The 15,237-nt window shown below is 41.5% G+C and overlaps 1 protein-coding gene across 2 annotated transcripts in view; it reads left to right on the top strand.

Moving 5' to 3' along the window:
* yrt (erythrocyte membrane protein band 4.1-like yurt) overlaps positions 1-9,052 on the top strand; it is a 42,743-nt gene extending 33,691 nt beyond the window's left edge. For both annotated transcript variants that reach the window (XM_050188289.3, XM_050188290.3), the window contains one exon: positions 5,352-9,052. In XM_050188289.3, coding sequence (XP_050044246.1) covers positions 5,352-5,570 — 219 coding nt within the window. In that variant the 3' untranslated portion in view covers positions 5,571-9,052. The remainder of the gene's footprint in view (positions 1-5,351) is intronic.
* Positions 9,053-15,237: the final 6,185 nt, after the last annotated feature.

Raw genomic sequence — 15,237 nt, 5'->3', positions numbered from 1 at the left:
ACGAATCAAATACAAATAGTATCAAATACCAAATAGTCAAATAAATATGCATATATTTATAGCATGAATATTTAATTTGGTATAGTTAGGTACCATGCTTGTACTGTCTAGTCAAAAAAAGACAGCCAGCTTCACATACAATTAGGATCAGTTTTAAACACAAGATCCTAAAGTGTCAATAGAAGAACTGCACAAATAGTCTCTCAACATCTTTAGAGAGACTGGTTGCAAACAAGCTTTGCAAGAATAAATGGATACTGTTTGTCTAACTTTCAGAAATGCTAAATAAGTTGTTGTAAAAAGAAAAAGGTCACAAATAGTGGATGAACGAAAGAAAAGGCTGTTAAAGGATTTGTGTGCTGTAGACACAGGTAAAAGGGCCCGTTCCAAAGAAAACGTCACTGGTTGTAACTTAGAAGATAAAACTGCTACATGACTAAACTGCGTGAAACACTAAATTACAGCCTATAAGCAAAAGAGGCAGGCTTTCATGTAGACTTCCATTACAAAACCAAAAACAAAGCTTGGATTACCCATTTTGTTTCTGCGTTGCTTTGAAAATTTTTGTCCTTGTTTCACTTCTGACAATTTGTGATACCTTAACAGGCGGAGAGCAATAATGCGACATTGAGCAATCGTTTGTTGGGAAATATTTGATTATTTGCGAATATTTGATGAATAGTTAGTATGTAATACAGTCGAATCTGCTTATAACGATGCCGGTTTTAACAATATGTTGGATATAACTATGAGCAGCCGATGCACTGTCAACATTTGTAATGTGTTCTTATGGTAAAATAAACCACTTACTACAATGCTTCCATGCTGTGTTATTGGTTATAACAATTAAGTATGGCTGCAGGGTGTGCGCGCCGAAATAAAAAGTAAGAAAAAGAAAAATAAGAAACATGCCAGCTGCTTTTCTGCACCCATTGTAACTCCATAGTTGTCATTCCAGCTTCGTCATTTGACTCTCGTCATGTCGTCATTGTCACACCTTCTACGCTGACATAGTGGCCTAAGTTGTCCAATTGCTTTGGCCACTAGGTATTGTTAGATACGGGACCTTTTCCTGAGCCTCGTTCGAGTTCACCAGACCACATTGAATCGTGTCACAGCTAATTAAGGAGCGCAGAAGCATATCTACCCCGTTCCTGAGGCGCGGCACGTGCAAACGAGTTGGCGTCCCCCACCTCGTGCGCCGCAGGTGGAGCTATTCACTGCTTGACTCTTCCCGAAAGTGTAGCGGGAGCCTGGCACGGTTCCAGGTAACGCAGGGCCCGAGCAAAGCTGCTTTGTAGCACTGAAACGTCGCCCCCTTCCGCCTATTGTGACGGCGCTTGCAAGTCAGGATGACAATACCGCAGAGAGAAGTAAGCACTCGGACAATTGGGGCCCAAGGAGTGACCCTGTGCGCCGGGTGTGACACATTCGCACGGGCGCCTACCATTGGCCGAAAATGACGACACCTGAGCGGGCTCGCCGATTGGCCGAAAATGGCGTCACCTGATCGGGCTCGCCGATTGGCCGAATGTGACATGACTTCGAGACACCGAAGGGCTTAAAAAACACAGACCGGGAGCAGCAAGGGAGCATTCCTTCATTCATCTCTTTCGAGCTTCTTGCCATGGGCCGCAGCGTCCGAGTTGCTTCCGGCCCGTAATGACTTTATGACGATTAATTTCTTTGTACTCTCACTGTAAATAATGTAAATAAACCTCCAGTTTTCATCTCAAAGTCCTCCTCAACCTCGGCCAACTCCCGTACCCAACAGCAAGGTCAAGAAATCTGGGGGACAGCAATTGGTATTGTCCTCCAGATCCAACAGTATGTGCTCATGGTCAGGATGCTGTCATAGTCGTGGCATTGTCGTCATTCCATCTTTGTCATCTGACTCTTCCTGCTGTTGTCGTCACGCAGTAGTCATGCATTCATATCAGAACGTAATTGTGATGACGTTGTCATCATTTCATTGTTGTCACTCCAGCTTCGTCATGCACCTCTTGTCATGCCTTCGTCGCAATGCCATTGTTGTCAACACGTCATCATCGTACAGTTGTTATGCATTCGTTGTCATGCTGTCTTTGTGATGCTATTGTGGTCATCATCATTCCAATTTTGTCGTGCGACTCTTGTAATGCCGTCGTCGTCATAACATTGTCATCACGGCGTCTTCGCCACGCTGCCGTTCAACCATTCTCATCAGTTCAGAAATGTCAACTAATTGTCATCCTGGCATTCACTTTACTGCCTACGTTGTTTCATTGACGTCATTCCATCTGCATCTTTTCATCGTAATTCGGCTGCCATTTAATTCTGATTATGCTGCTGTTGTCATGCTACTGTTGTCATTGCATCATCATCAGACAGTCACTCTTGGGCACCTGTTGTCATACCATTGTTGTCATTCTGCCATGGTCATTCCAGCTTATACCCCTGTCGCATTGGACATTCTAATGTCATTAGATTCGAATGACCTTCGATGAAACGCATGCCATTTGACCCGTGGTGGTGCTACACAGGAAAAATTTATGTCATTAAGTCATGATATCAGTGGCGATCATTGCAAATAAAATGGTGGGAAAAGTAGAAAAAGCATTGTGTAGAATGTCTGAAAAGTCAATCTACTTATTTTAATATAGATAGGGGGCATTGCTCCATTGAAATAACACGCATATAAAACTACCAATTCCAGAATGTCTGGGCACTATAATCCAAAACAAGGCTTAGCCAGCTTAGTAGCCATAGCCTATAAGTTGCAAACAAACAGTATGACTGACAAGGTAGCGCTGAACGACGACGCTCAGTTGCAGTAGATGAAGCGGCTGGTTGATGCGTGCTTTGCATTGCGAGCAACGCATACTAATCAGAGGAAGAGGCTTGATCGTCAAAGAGGTGCAGGTGCCATTTGAGACGCTGAAAACATGTGCATAGAGGCGCCCGATAATTTGCAGTATGGCCAACTAGTAACGGCCGCCAGACGCTACTGAGGTGGAGAGTAAAAACATTTTGTGACAGCCTGCCGAACAGCTTTTCTCTAGTTAAAATGACAAATTCCTTAAACTACGCAAAATTACCTCTTTATATGAATGCTTCTGAAATTATGAGCGCTCAATGTCATATTTTGCTTTGTCTCTGGGGTGGAGAGTATACATTCACTTCAAGTGCGAAGCCGAATGAGTTTCTCGAACTCATTCGATTGCAGAAATCATTAGATTCTAATGGCATTAAAAATAGCCGTGTTGCAACCGAATAATGTCATTCGATTCAAATGATGTTAAAACGTCCAGTGTGACAGGAAGTATTAGTCACCTTGTTGTACTGTCGTCGTCATGCCATAATTGTCATACACTCGTCGTTATGCCATTGTCTTCATGCCGGCAACGTCATGTTGTCATCATCATTATGCTATTATCATTATTTGAGAATCGTAATCTTGTCATACCGCTTTGCCGTTGCATCGAAATTATTCCATCTTTGTCTTTCCATAGTTAGAACTGCGTGGTCGTCATACAGTTGTCATGCCATCATGCTCATGGTGAATTGCGTGGGCGAGTGCCCTACCAATGTGGGCTAATACTGGAGACAGTGTATATTATGTATAGCCGAAACAAGGAAAGTCTTGGAAGGAACAATACAGGTATTAAATGAAGGCAACTTCAGCAATACAATATGCCGCTAGATCACATTACCGTCGACAGTCATTGCGAGATGAGTTCTGCTGCAATTTTCTTTCTCTTTTTCTGGATTTCGCATTCCTTTTATTTTCGGCGCAGCCACCCAGTAGCCAGATATAATTGTTACAGCCAATAACACGGCATGGGAACATTGTAGTAAACAGTTTATTTTATCACAGAACACGCACAAAAATTCACAGTGCAGCAGCTGCTTATTGTTACAGCCTACTATTGCGAAAACTAGTAACGCTACAAGTGGGTTTGTCTGTACTTCTTTCTGCCTAATATAAATTGTTTGAATGCTTGTCCCGTCTGTTTTTCATGCAACCTTGTCATAACAATTGTTGGTTATAACAATGGGATTTTCTTGGCACTTGGAACGTCGTTATAAGTGGGTTCTACAGCATTCAATTCGTATTTGAAGTTTTTAATATTTGCCCACTCCTAATTCTAGTCTGTTTTGAGTTAGTCGCATTTCACTGTTGTGTCAGTGGTACCTCTTGGTCTTCCCCAACCTACCCTGCCTTGCACAGTTTCTTGATCTCTGTGCCACACTTAAAGTCATATTTACTGGCCCTCATGACTAGAGTAAATTGGCTTGCAAAGCTTGGATGAAATGTGTTTGACGTTGATGTTGATGTGGGCTGTAGGTCTCGGCAGTCACTTCAGCTGGTTTAGGCATTGCTTAACGGATTTTAGACATTGGAGCTTCAACTCACTTTTTTCTTCTTGCTAGAAATTGGAGAAATGGGGGATTGACTGTTGCAGAACACAGTGTAGAATTTTCTAACTAGCAGCTGAAATCAAGTGGTTTCACTTTCTGCAAGCCAGCTGTACTGTGCGACATAAGTAGCACTGAACAATTTTTGCACGAAAGTGCCATAACTTTTTTAGCGCAATTTTGTGGTACTGCCTTACTGCAGCTTGCTGTAGGTGAATTTGTAAAACTGAAATCATGTTGTATGGGAATACTGCTAACAATTTTAGTTATGGCATATTTACAAGTTCAGTCTTGTGGTTTGTCATCACTACAGTGGACTTCCTTTCATGCTAACATTAGAAGATTTGGAAATCGGTTTATCTTATCAGTACAGATTCACAGCAGTTCAAAATGCTCATGCAAAACATAACAAAATTCCTTAGTGTGCTTAGATGATGCAAGAACCTAAAAGTTCATTTTAGAGGTGGTCTACTGTAGTTGGCATGAACAGAATTCTGAAGAAAACTAGTAGTAATTCATTCAGTGTTTCCTTTCTTGGAGCCCCACATCAGAGGTGAGGTTGTTGGACTTCCATTTAGTTACAGCAGCCAGGGTTTGTTGAGGTGAATAACTTCTATTCACATGCACTTTTAGTGCGGAAACTGTTTACATTCCTTGAACTCATATTTTGTTTTGTCTACTCTTAATGGCACCATTTTCTGTATATACATTTGTCTTAACCTCACATGATCGTGATGCAGAATTACTGTACAATGGAACTCCATTACCTGCTAGGTGTTCCCTTTTATGCTGAACCATACTGTACATGCAGCATGCCAGTGTGCCTATGGAATATGCACAGTGTGGACCGCGCAGCTCATGCAGAACTATTGATTGTCTGCAAGTTTGCAATAAACAAGTTTGCAATAAAGAGCTGTCTGACAGGCCACAAATTTTTCTCTCTGTGTGCGCAGGAGACGTCATTTGCTGGGGCAAATCCCGTTACGCGCTCGCTTTCCTCGGCAACGCATCCACGCATCAGCAACGGTGGGGTTGCCGCACCCGTAGTGGTCAAGCGTACGCTGTCTAACTGCACATCCAGCCAGCTGTCGCCATGGCATGTTGGCTCGACCGATGTCCCTGCCCCCAAACGGCATGTAGAGAGGCGCACTGTCATGACCACGGAGCTCTGACAAGAGGAGAGCCATGTCCTTTTACTGATTTTAGTGCCACGACCACTCTTGGTTGAGAAAGTGTTGTGTGCACTACCGCTACACTGCTGTACTGTGGGACCAGTGAGTTTCCAAAAGATGAAGTAGTGGTACCACATGCTAGATGCCATGTATTTTTTTTTTTAATGACTGCAAAACTGTTCAGTTTTCATATGCTGTTGAATTTCAAAATGAGCACGACTGCATGTGTTGACTTATGAGGCTGCTATTTCTTGTGACATAGAAGTGCAACTGTTTCTTTTTTTTTAGGGGCAGTCACTCCTGTTTAGAAGGGAGGCAGGTTCCTGCTATGGCATCGTATGTTCCTCATAGTTTCCATATGTAGCCAGCAGCTTAAGAAGAGCTTGTTATTAATAAAGTAAGAAAATATCCTGCCTGCCCCCTTAGTGGTTTGGTGCCTGCAGCTGCCAATTAAGCCCCCTGTTGAACTACAAGTGCCTAATAGCTTTACAAACTACTGTTGGGCCATCAGCTTTGACCTTTCTCCACATGTGGTTATTTGTTTTTATGCCGTTCTTTAAGTATTTGCAGGTTCACCACGTCTTGCTATTTCAGTAAAATTGAGCAGTTCCTGCTTGAACGTTTGGGCAGAGTATTGACAGCAGCAGCAATTTGTGCCTGTGTATGTATCATTGCCTCCAATTTTGACATCCAAATCATGAGAAATCATGAGGCTCACCCTTGCACGGACAGTCTCCCATCTGGATGCACTTCCAGTGTGCCTGCCTCATGAGTCCTGCCTTATTTCCTCATTTAGTATGGCTCGTAAAACTATGCAGTGTTCTGTAGCCACACAATAACTGCAAGCGAAGCAATGAGTGCTCTTAAAACATTTTCATTGTGATGTCCAAGTTGGCTGGGAAGTTTTTCAAGTGCCTGGAAGGTCATTTTTGACAGCTGATGGACCCATAGTATACTACAGCTTGTAGCACAAGAGAGACAGTGTGAAGCTGCACACTTTTTCATTAACTTATGGCAGCTATAAACGAGATTGAGGTGTATGGTTGGTGGGCATATTGATTGGCCTTATCATTGCATGCTTCTTTCTCTATAGAATGCAAGTGCTGTGGAGCTGGCAAAGTGTTTCTGTAAGAGAAAGGCTTCACTTAGCTCTGCAGCCAGTAAGAACTGATACAGTAGAACCCCACTGATGTGTTAAGAAAAACAAAGACAGGAAAAATGGAAGTTTTTTTCTCTTTGTTTTAAAGGCATTTTTCTAATGTTCTGTGTCATGATCATATAAAGTGGGAAATCACGTGAAATGGGAAGATTGCATTGGGTGTCTACTAAATTCATTTCGGCCCCCATGAACATTAAGGAAAGTATAACATTCTTTCGTGGTTCTAAGATTTGACAACGTTGTTTTCCTTTGTGCAGTTGGGCTGTATTGTCATTGCACCTGCCGATTTCCCCCCCCCCCTCCCCTGTTCTTATGGATGTGCACCTCTCTTTTAAATGTAGAAATCATATACTGATCAGACTGGTGGTTGTGATTGTTATTATCTTGCTTTAGCTTTTATATCCTCAGTATCTGTATTGGTAGCTGCCAACAGATTCTGTAACAACTTGCATTTGTACAGTGCCAGCTGTCTTACTTCTGTACTTCTTTTACACTGACTGTTACAGATATTTTTGGAAGGTTTTTTTTTAATGTAGATGATATTTTAGCAATATTTGGTGTTGTGTAACATGTGAAAGGTGAATTTGACATTTACAGACTGTATATGATGTGTTTGAAGGACTCTGCTGTGACTTTGTACTGTGGTGTCTTAGTGCTTGACAAGTGGTTAAAGCGAACAGATTTTTATTACCAACTCACATATTTGGCAGAGTTGAGCAGAGAAGCCTGTTGGAGATAATGTACAATGTTGGGTAGTCAGCTTTGAAACTCGAGAATGTTGTCCTGCCACAACAACATTCTTTGTGCTTGCTTCAGTAAAGTGCTTTAGTCATCTTAACAAGGTCAAGGAAATGCTTTAGTGACTTCCTGGAATTATTCATTTAATTGACTTGACAGTTGACATGTCACCAGGATATTTACTGTGAAGAGACATGCAGTTAGGTTATTGCTCCACATTCTTTGTGAATATTTCAAGAAGCAACAGTAAGTTGCAAATTTATGTGGTTTGTTTATGTAGGATTCATATAGCTTTCTGTGCATTGGGTTTCTCTGACATTTTAGCAGTTTCACAGCTTTGAACTATCAATTCTCAAAAAGCAGTAAAATGTATGGACCAAGTAGATGCACCACAGAAAGGTAGACGCACTTCAGAGTTGGGCTCGAGTTTATCAGGCTGTTCCTGGGGCTGTATTTTGTAATGATTGTTTTCATTTTGCTTTTTTCTCTGAGCCTCACATTTGAGTGGCCAGTCATGGCGAAAACGGTGTGTGCAATGATGTGAGCATTGTCAGGACAATCATGTTACCAATCAACACTACCATTTTGGCCAGTGCCAATTGTTATACCGACCATTGCCAGTTTTAGCAAATGGCACACGATGGCAAATGTAAACCAGTGACAAAAAGGGGAAATGATTGGGTCTTAAAAGGAATTATTGCAAAATCTGGCCTCTGTGCTCGTGTCAGGTTAATGTGCCTCTTTTTAAATAAACAGATTTCTTGCTGCATGATTTAATACCATATCTAATGATTAAAAGATAATGAAATGTGAAGCTGCACCATTAGACACTGTGCTGGTTACGGGTGTTTAGGTGTGGTGTGCAGGTTCTGGTAACGGTTGTCCAGTCAAATGGTTTGCGTGTTTGAGGTTGTATATTTACTTATTTTGGCTGGCGCTGGAACAGGTTGTGTCCATTGCTTTTGCCAGAGTACACCATGACTGCACGTGGTAACAGTTGTCTTGAGCAGTAGTCATTAGACGTTTTACTAAAGACGTATAATTATATTGTTGATAAGCAGGTGACTTTCCTATTCCCTAAAAATTTATTTCGTCGAAGTGCTTAGTGTTTTAGTAACCAAGGGTAATAACTTCTGCTGTTGCAACTTAAGTGCCTCTTATATGGGGATGTTTATTTCTCTGTACCTGTGCTAGATTTTTGTCAAACATTTTAATGTTTACTTCACTGTTTGGAAACATTTCAGAACGAGGCTTGCACACTGTGCAGGACGCACATTCCATCCACATGTTGTCTCTTTTATGAGAAGTTTATGTAGTAGCTTTTACTATATGACCTTGTGTAAGGGAGCTTATTCCCTTCACAGGAAAGAGTGCCGTCCAAACTTGTTAAAGGATCTTGTCTGTGGATATAGGAGTAAAGACTATTTTTAGCAGCTTTTCAATTTTTTTTTTTTTTCACTAAGAACTCATTCCGTAAGTGCCATTTTTGGGGGCCGAATATTTCTCGTTCCTTCGTAAGGTTTACAAAAGCTGCTAGTTTCATGTGTATGTATGCATGTTTGTGAAAATAAAATATGAGACATAAGTTGCAGTTTGTTCTTGCTTCGTTGTTGAGACGTAGAGCAACATTGTGCAGCAGCTGTTCATTTCATCTGCTTGCAGTGATCCAAAGAGGGTATGCTTTGACACACCAGCATAAACAGTGCATATAACAGCATGAATGAGCATTTAGGCAAATGCTTGGACCAGTACAAGAGATACTAGTTTAGTTTTACGAGATACGGTACAAGGGCCCCTTTTAAAGGGCCCGCCACCAGGTTTAGCCATTTTGAGTTCACAAGCTCGGTACATACAATGCGTGCTAACGATCGTGTCTGCTATCCCTATGTGCCGTGGAAAGAGCTTAAATTTCAAACCAGACGTAGTTTGCCCTTATCGCGGGTGCCGTGCACAGAGCCGGAGTCGACGCCAATCGCGCATGTGCATCTACACACATGGCCTGTATGATGGTTTTATGATATGATGGTTTTTCCATCCAAAATGCAAGTGGCTCGTGTAGTGGCTTTATATAAGAAAGGAGACAAAAAAGACGTCTCGAATTATAGACCAGTGTCGATACTGCCCGTATTTTCTAAAGGTTTCGAGAAAATAATCTATAATCGACTATATCCTTTCTGTAACAAGCACGTGATAACGAAATGCCAGTACAGATTTATAAAAAATCGATCAACAGAACTAGCTCTTCTCGACCAGAAAGAATATATATTGGAGAAATTTGAACAAAAACAATTTGTTCTTGGTGTTTTTGTTGATTTTACGCAAGCCTTTGATTACATAAATCATAATTTTATTTGACAAATTAAGTCACTATGGCATTCGTGGGCTTCCCCTGATGCTTCTGAAAAGTTATCTTTAGGAAAGACTTCAGTTTGTGTCAATGAATGAAATGGTATCTGACAGAAAGCAAATAATCTCGGGAGTACCGCAGGGTAGCATTCTCGGGCCTTTGATCTTTAATTTATATATAAATGACATAGTCCATATATCTTCAGAAGGTAAATTTATAATTTATGCTGACGACACTAGCATATTTGTTTCGTCTTCATCAGATGCCGAACTTTTTCATAAAGGTAATGCCATTTTAGAGGAACTAAGCACGTGGGCAGATAATAACCAATTAAAGATAAATACAAAGAAAACAAAGGCTGTGATGTTTCATTATATAGGCAGGAAGGTTTCAGTAGTACGTAACCTAGTTTATCGCTGCTCAGAGATAGAGCTAGTTAGGTCTATTAAAGTACTTGGTGTGCATTTTTCAGAATCACTGCAGTGGGATGAGCATATCAATGCGATATTACAAAAGTTAGGTGCAATAACGGGAATTCTGAACAGAAACCGCTACTTAATTCCGAAGTCAATAAAATTGTTAATCTATAATGCCCTCTTCGCTTCCTATCTAAACTATTGTCATTTGGTCTGGGGGACAATCGAATTAACAATCGATTAACACAATCGAATTTCTCGCGGCTATTAGTAATGCAAAAAAGAATTTTGAGAATAATTGAGAATGTGCCACTCCGGCATTCTACTGTGGAGCTCTTTAAAAAATTTAAAATAATCAGAGTACAAGACACATATGAGCATAAATTGTTGCGTGAATATCGCCTTAACTATGACTGTCATAATTCTATCTTCATGGGTTTGGTGAATCTCCATTTAAAGGAAGCATCATATGCCACTAGAACAACAGAAATATGGAATGTTCCATATTGTCACACTGGCTATGGTCGGCAAATGCTCCAAAACAAACTTCCACGTCTACTAAATGATTTTAATAAAAAACAAATCGATATTCGCGAAGCAACATTATCTTACTTGTACACATTCTTTCTAGCCTAACATTGACCACTAGAGCTGTTTATGATTGCTATTTAATTATATTGTTTCAATGTCACTATTACTAAGCGTACATTGTTATGAAATGTGCTGTCATTCAATGCTGAGGTGAAGTAAAGTATGTTAACGCATGATGCCCTACGTAGGACAGTAACTAATGTGTTTAATTTTATGGTTTTGTCAAGGTTTATGGCAATGTTGTGCTTAATATGATGGTTTTGTAAAAGTGTACGACCATGTGAAGAGGACATGTGTGCCTCTGCTGTTGTCTTTGCCAGCGTGGGGGCGAAGGACTCCCTCAAGCCATCCTTGAATGGCTTTTCCCTTCGCCTCCCATCACATGTATATGTGATAAACCGATAAAGAATCAATCAATATCGCCTAAATACAGTGTGACGTGCGACTTCGAGAAGTAAAATTTCAAGGCAACATCAGTTATTTGTTTACCTGTTGCTTCAATAGATTAATTAAAGTTTAGATAAATAATAAAACATACAAACTGAATATCTGCGTGTTTTTGTTTTACTTCGTATGTACCATAGCAATAGAGGTGTAAATCCGTTTCGTCAGCTTGGTTCCACGTGCAGTTGCGCGTGTAGAGAATTGAACTATGTCATTTTCTACCATGTTCCAGTGCTGCGATCGTGCTCTTTCATCCTCTCGCGCCTGCCTCAGTGCTTGTGAGTGTGGCACTGACTTATAACATTAATCAGGTAGTCTCGTGCAGAGCGGCCAAAATCACCCTCTGTGCGAAACAAGACACAAACGCAAAAGCTTGCACATGAGACAATCGCCCGAAGTGCGCCACTTGGCAAAAATGCCAGAGAGAGAGCAAAAAAAATTGAGGACCCATTCCACCCTGTGAAGGTGCTTGGACTGCGAAGCTGCGAGGGGACCACTACCTACAATATGGCGATGAGACAAACAGTAAACTTTGGCAAACATTTTATTTTGTAACACATGTCACCACTGCTTTGTGGTCACTATGATATACGACTAAATTTTCAGTTTTAACCGCAGAAACATTCTTTCCTTACGTAAGATCAATACATATTCCGTGTGTGGTGGTTGGCTGAGTGGCATCGGTGAAGCACATCAAGGCAAACTCGTCGCCGATGAACTGGACAAGGGTGACCGGAGTCGTGTGGTCACTTGCCAGTTCTAAGAAGTGCGTTCGCATGAAACACTCTATGTCCAATCTGGGTGTGTTAGGGGAATGTCCTTACGGAGCTATGAGACATTGGATTTTTTTGCTTGCTTATGGGGGTATGAGCCATTGCTTCCACGGGTATGAGCCATTGATTATCACAGTTTTCGACATGTTCTCTATGATGTATTTTTTGTTTGCTTAGGGAGGTACGAGTCATTGCTGATGATTTTTGCTTGCACTTTTCTGTCCGTGGACATGATTGTGCCGTTGGGAGGTAGCGGTAAACAGCTTCACTGTAAAGCAAGGTGGGGCCCGTGAAATATTCGTCGCGCAATCCTCCGGCTCTGGTATGGGAGAATGCAGGGAATAAATTTCGCTTGTGGTGGCTGGACAGGGCAAGTGGAGAGAGTGTTTATGTTGGTGGTGACGCATGCCTAGTGAAATCATGGGTTTGCGGCACTTCAAATATTTCTATCTCTACTATTAATTAACTAATTTGAAAACTACTTGCTGTAGAACACTCCTTGGAGGGCACATAACAACTTCCATCATATAACCACCATGTCGCCTTTAAAACTCGAACCTGTTCATAAAAAGAAATACAATCGATGGAAACTTCGTTGGTGCTCACATGAATTGCTGCAGGCCCAAGCTAGTTGCATGTACGGTCGATACCATGATATTTTAATGCGTAAGCATTCTTTGGCGAGTACTTCAGCGAACATACTCCCTTTGTATAATGCCTTCGGGCCTTCAAGGTGATAATAAATGAAATTAAATCTGTCACGAGAAGTGTAATGCCTTATTGTATCTGCATAAAAATGCATAATTTGCATTTATTATTAATTTATTATTTATTAACACATATATTAATCGTTATAGTAGTGTAAATGTAGATAATTGGTAGCTCTATAAGCGATAAGGAACAATTGAAACCAAAGAGATAAATATTGATCAGAGAGAGTACCCATATGATCCGATTTATGCATATCCCCTAGGGAGATGTATAGAGAATGCTGTGACCTTGAAGAAAGGTTTAAGAATCGGTTTCACTTCTCACTGTAGATCAACTGGGTTGTGCTAGAAACATGATCACTTTATAGCAGCAGTTTAGCTCACTGCAGTTCGGGTGTATCTTGTGGTAGCATTTGCTTCAGGAGTGCCTCTCGTTGCTACAAGGCTGCTGGCACAATGTGCGGTCGGCGCACATGCGATATTAAAGAAAAAAAGTTGTAGTTTTGACCGAAAGGCAAAGCGTTGATTACGCCAGCAAATTATTGGACAGCTATACGAAGTAAGTACAGTAGTTCTATAGGTCGTATAAACTTGTAAACATTTGCTATGCTGTATAACTAAGTTAAAAAGCATGGTGCCACACGTGCGCAAGCAAACATGAAAACATCTCACTCTATGACCGCGGGCTCTCGCTGTCAAAACGCTGGCATGATGAAGGGTGGCAGCAGCAGTGAGCGAATTGATCTTCGTGCTGCCTCTCGCTTCAACGTGAAATAAGCGACGAGAACATAGCGCACACAAAGCTATCAGCACTCGGCGCACTCTGTCCCCATGGCAGGTCGCTTTCAATATAGGACCAGTGTGACCTCACCATACACGCAGTCGCTACCAAAGTAGAGACTTCCTGGTGCCTTCGCGTGATGGAAGACTGTGCGCTTCCTCGCCGCCTTTCTGCCTTGCGCGCCCGAGGTTCGAGCCACCGTCGTCGGCTCACCCTCGAATGCTTTCACTCGCACATACAACACACGGCGCGCGGCCACGATGTTATCGCACTTGGACTTTATACGGAACATATGCGTTGACGACAATGGCGGAAGTGCACCTGGAGTGAACATATAATTGCTATCGCAATAAAAATTGCAAGGGTGTACATGGGAACCCACTGTTAGGTAGGGCGTGTTGTAGAAGTCACATATTGCGTGTTCTCTCTGACATTGGTCCCTTGCATAGATGTGCAATCTGTTGAGAAAGTGTAGAGGCCACCACTTGTTGCTGGAATGTACCTGTTCCTATGCATTGTAGCTACAATTAATGGCCTTTGTTGGTGTGAGATTAAAGCCCAGAGAAAATTGATCGATGACCAGCGAGCAGAGCCAACATCTGAAACAAGAGCTGGTATGCTCTGCTGGCTGTGGTCATATTGCTTTTGTAGCATATAATATAAAGTGGCATAGTCACTTTATATTGAATGTTCGACATTTATTTATTGATCTACCTTAAAGCAAAATGCTAAAAGAGCTTTGGTTGGGCAATTATTTTCGAGAGAACCACTTTGCATTATCTTGACAGAAACACGTGGCTTATTAGTAGAAAGCACGAGCCCAAATTTCATATATTCAATTTCATGTCAATATTATGGCACCAATGATGTCCCTGTGAGCCAAGGATTTCATATTAGGTTCATCAGTAGACGAATGTTTAATGTCAACTGCAACCAAGTCTTGGACTGCATAACGAGTTAAGATAGTAAAGATGCAGGGCAGCCTCTGTGCAAAATTTATGTTTGAAGCCATGAGCAAGTGTGTCACAAAAAGCTTACAGATATGTTCGTTTTTAATACCAAAACTGAAGAAAAAAAAAAGATAAAACCTCATAATTGCTTGCTGAAAGTGACACAGGATCCAGAATTTTCAGAACCAGCATGGCTCCTCGAAAGAACCCTCGAGACAGGCAGTGCCTGCAGCGTGCCGAAAATTCTCCCAGGCAATGTTCTAAGATTTATGTCATTATCTGTTAACCATCAAGTGCAGACTAGCCCACCAATATCTCTTCAGCTCATTATTGCCCCGCATTTTACCATACCAGGGCATAAAATAATTGATAAAGGTACCCACTTTGTATTGAAAACAGTGAATGCACCCTATCTAGCCTACACTTTAAAGCAAAACTTTCTAGGTGAACCCTATCGGACTTTGCCGACTGTGGCTGCCGTCACCTTGCCAAATTGCTCACACGAGCCAGCACTCATATAATGAATCGGCTTATACGTAGCCAGCCCCATATGTACTATACATCTACAGATGTCCCAGTGGCTTCCTCTGTTCTCTATGGAATTATGCAATGAAGCAATAAATGGAGCCTAATATTCTCAGTGCAATAAATATACACCTTCAAGCACGTTCCTTTAATAAGGTGAAGCTTTCCATGTCTCCTCTCCCGGGCTTTGGCGTGTCCGTCTGGTTTGATTCTTGCCGGCTAAGGTGGGCGGG

The sequence above is a fragment of the Dermacentor andersoni genome, chromosome 2 (assembly GCF_023375885.2).
Source record: "Dermacentor andersoni chromosome 2, qqDerAnde1_hic_scaffold, whole genome shotgun sequence".
Classification (NCBI taxonomy): domain Eukaryota; kingdom Metazoa; phylum Arthropoda; class Arachnida; order Ixodida; family Ixodidae; genus Dermacentor; species Dermacentor andersoni.
This window is presented reverse-complemented; position numbering and strand designations above follow the sequence as displayed.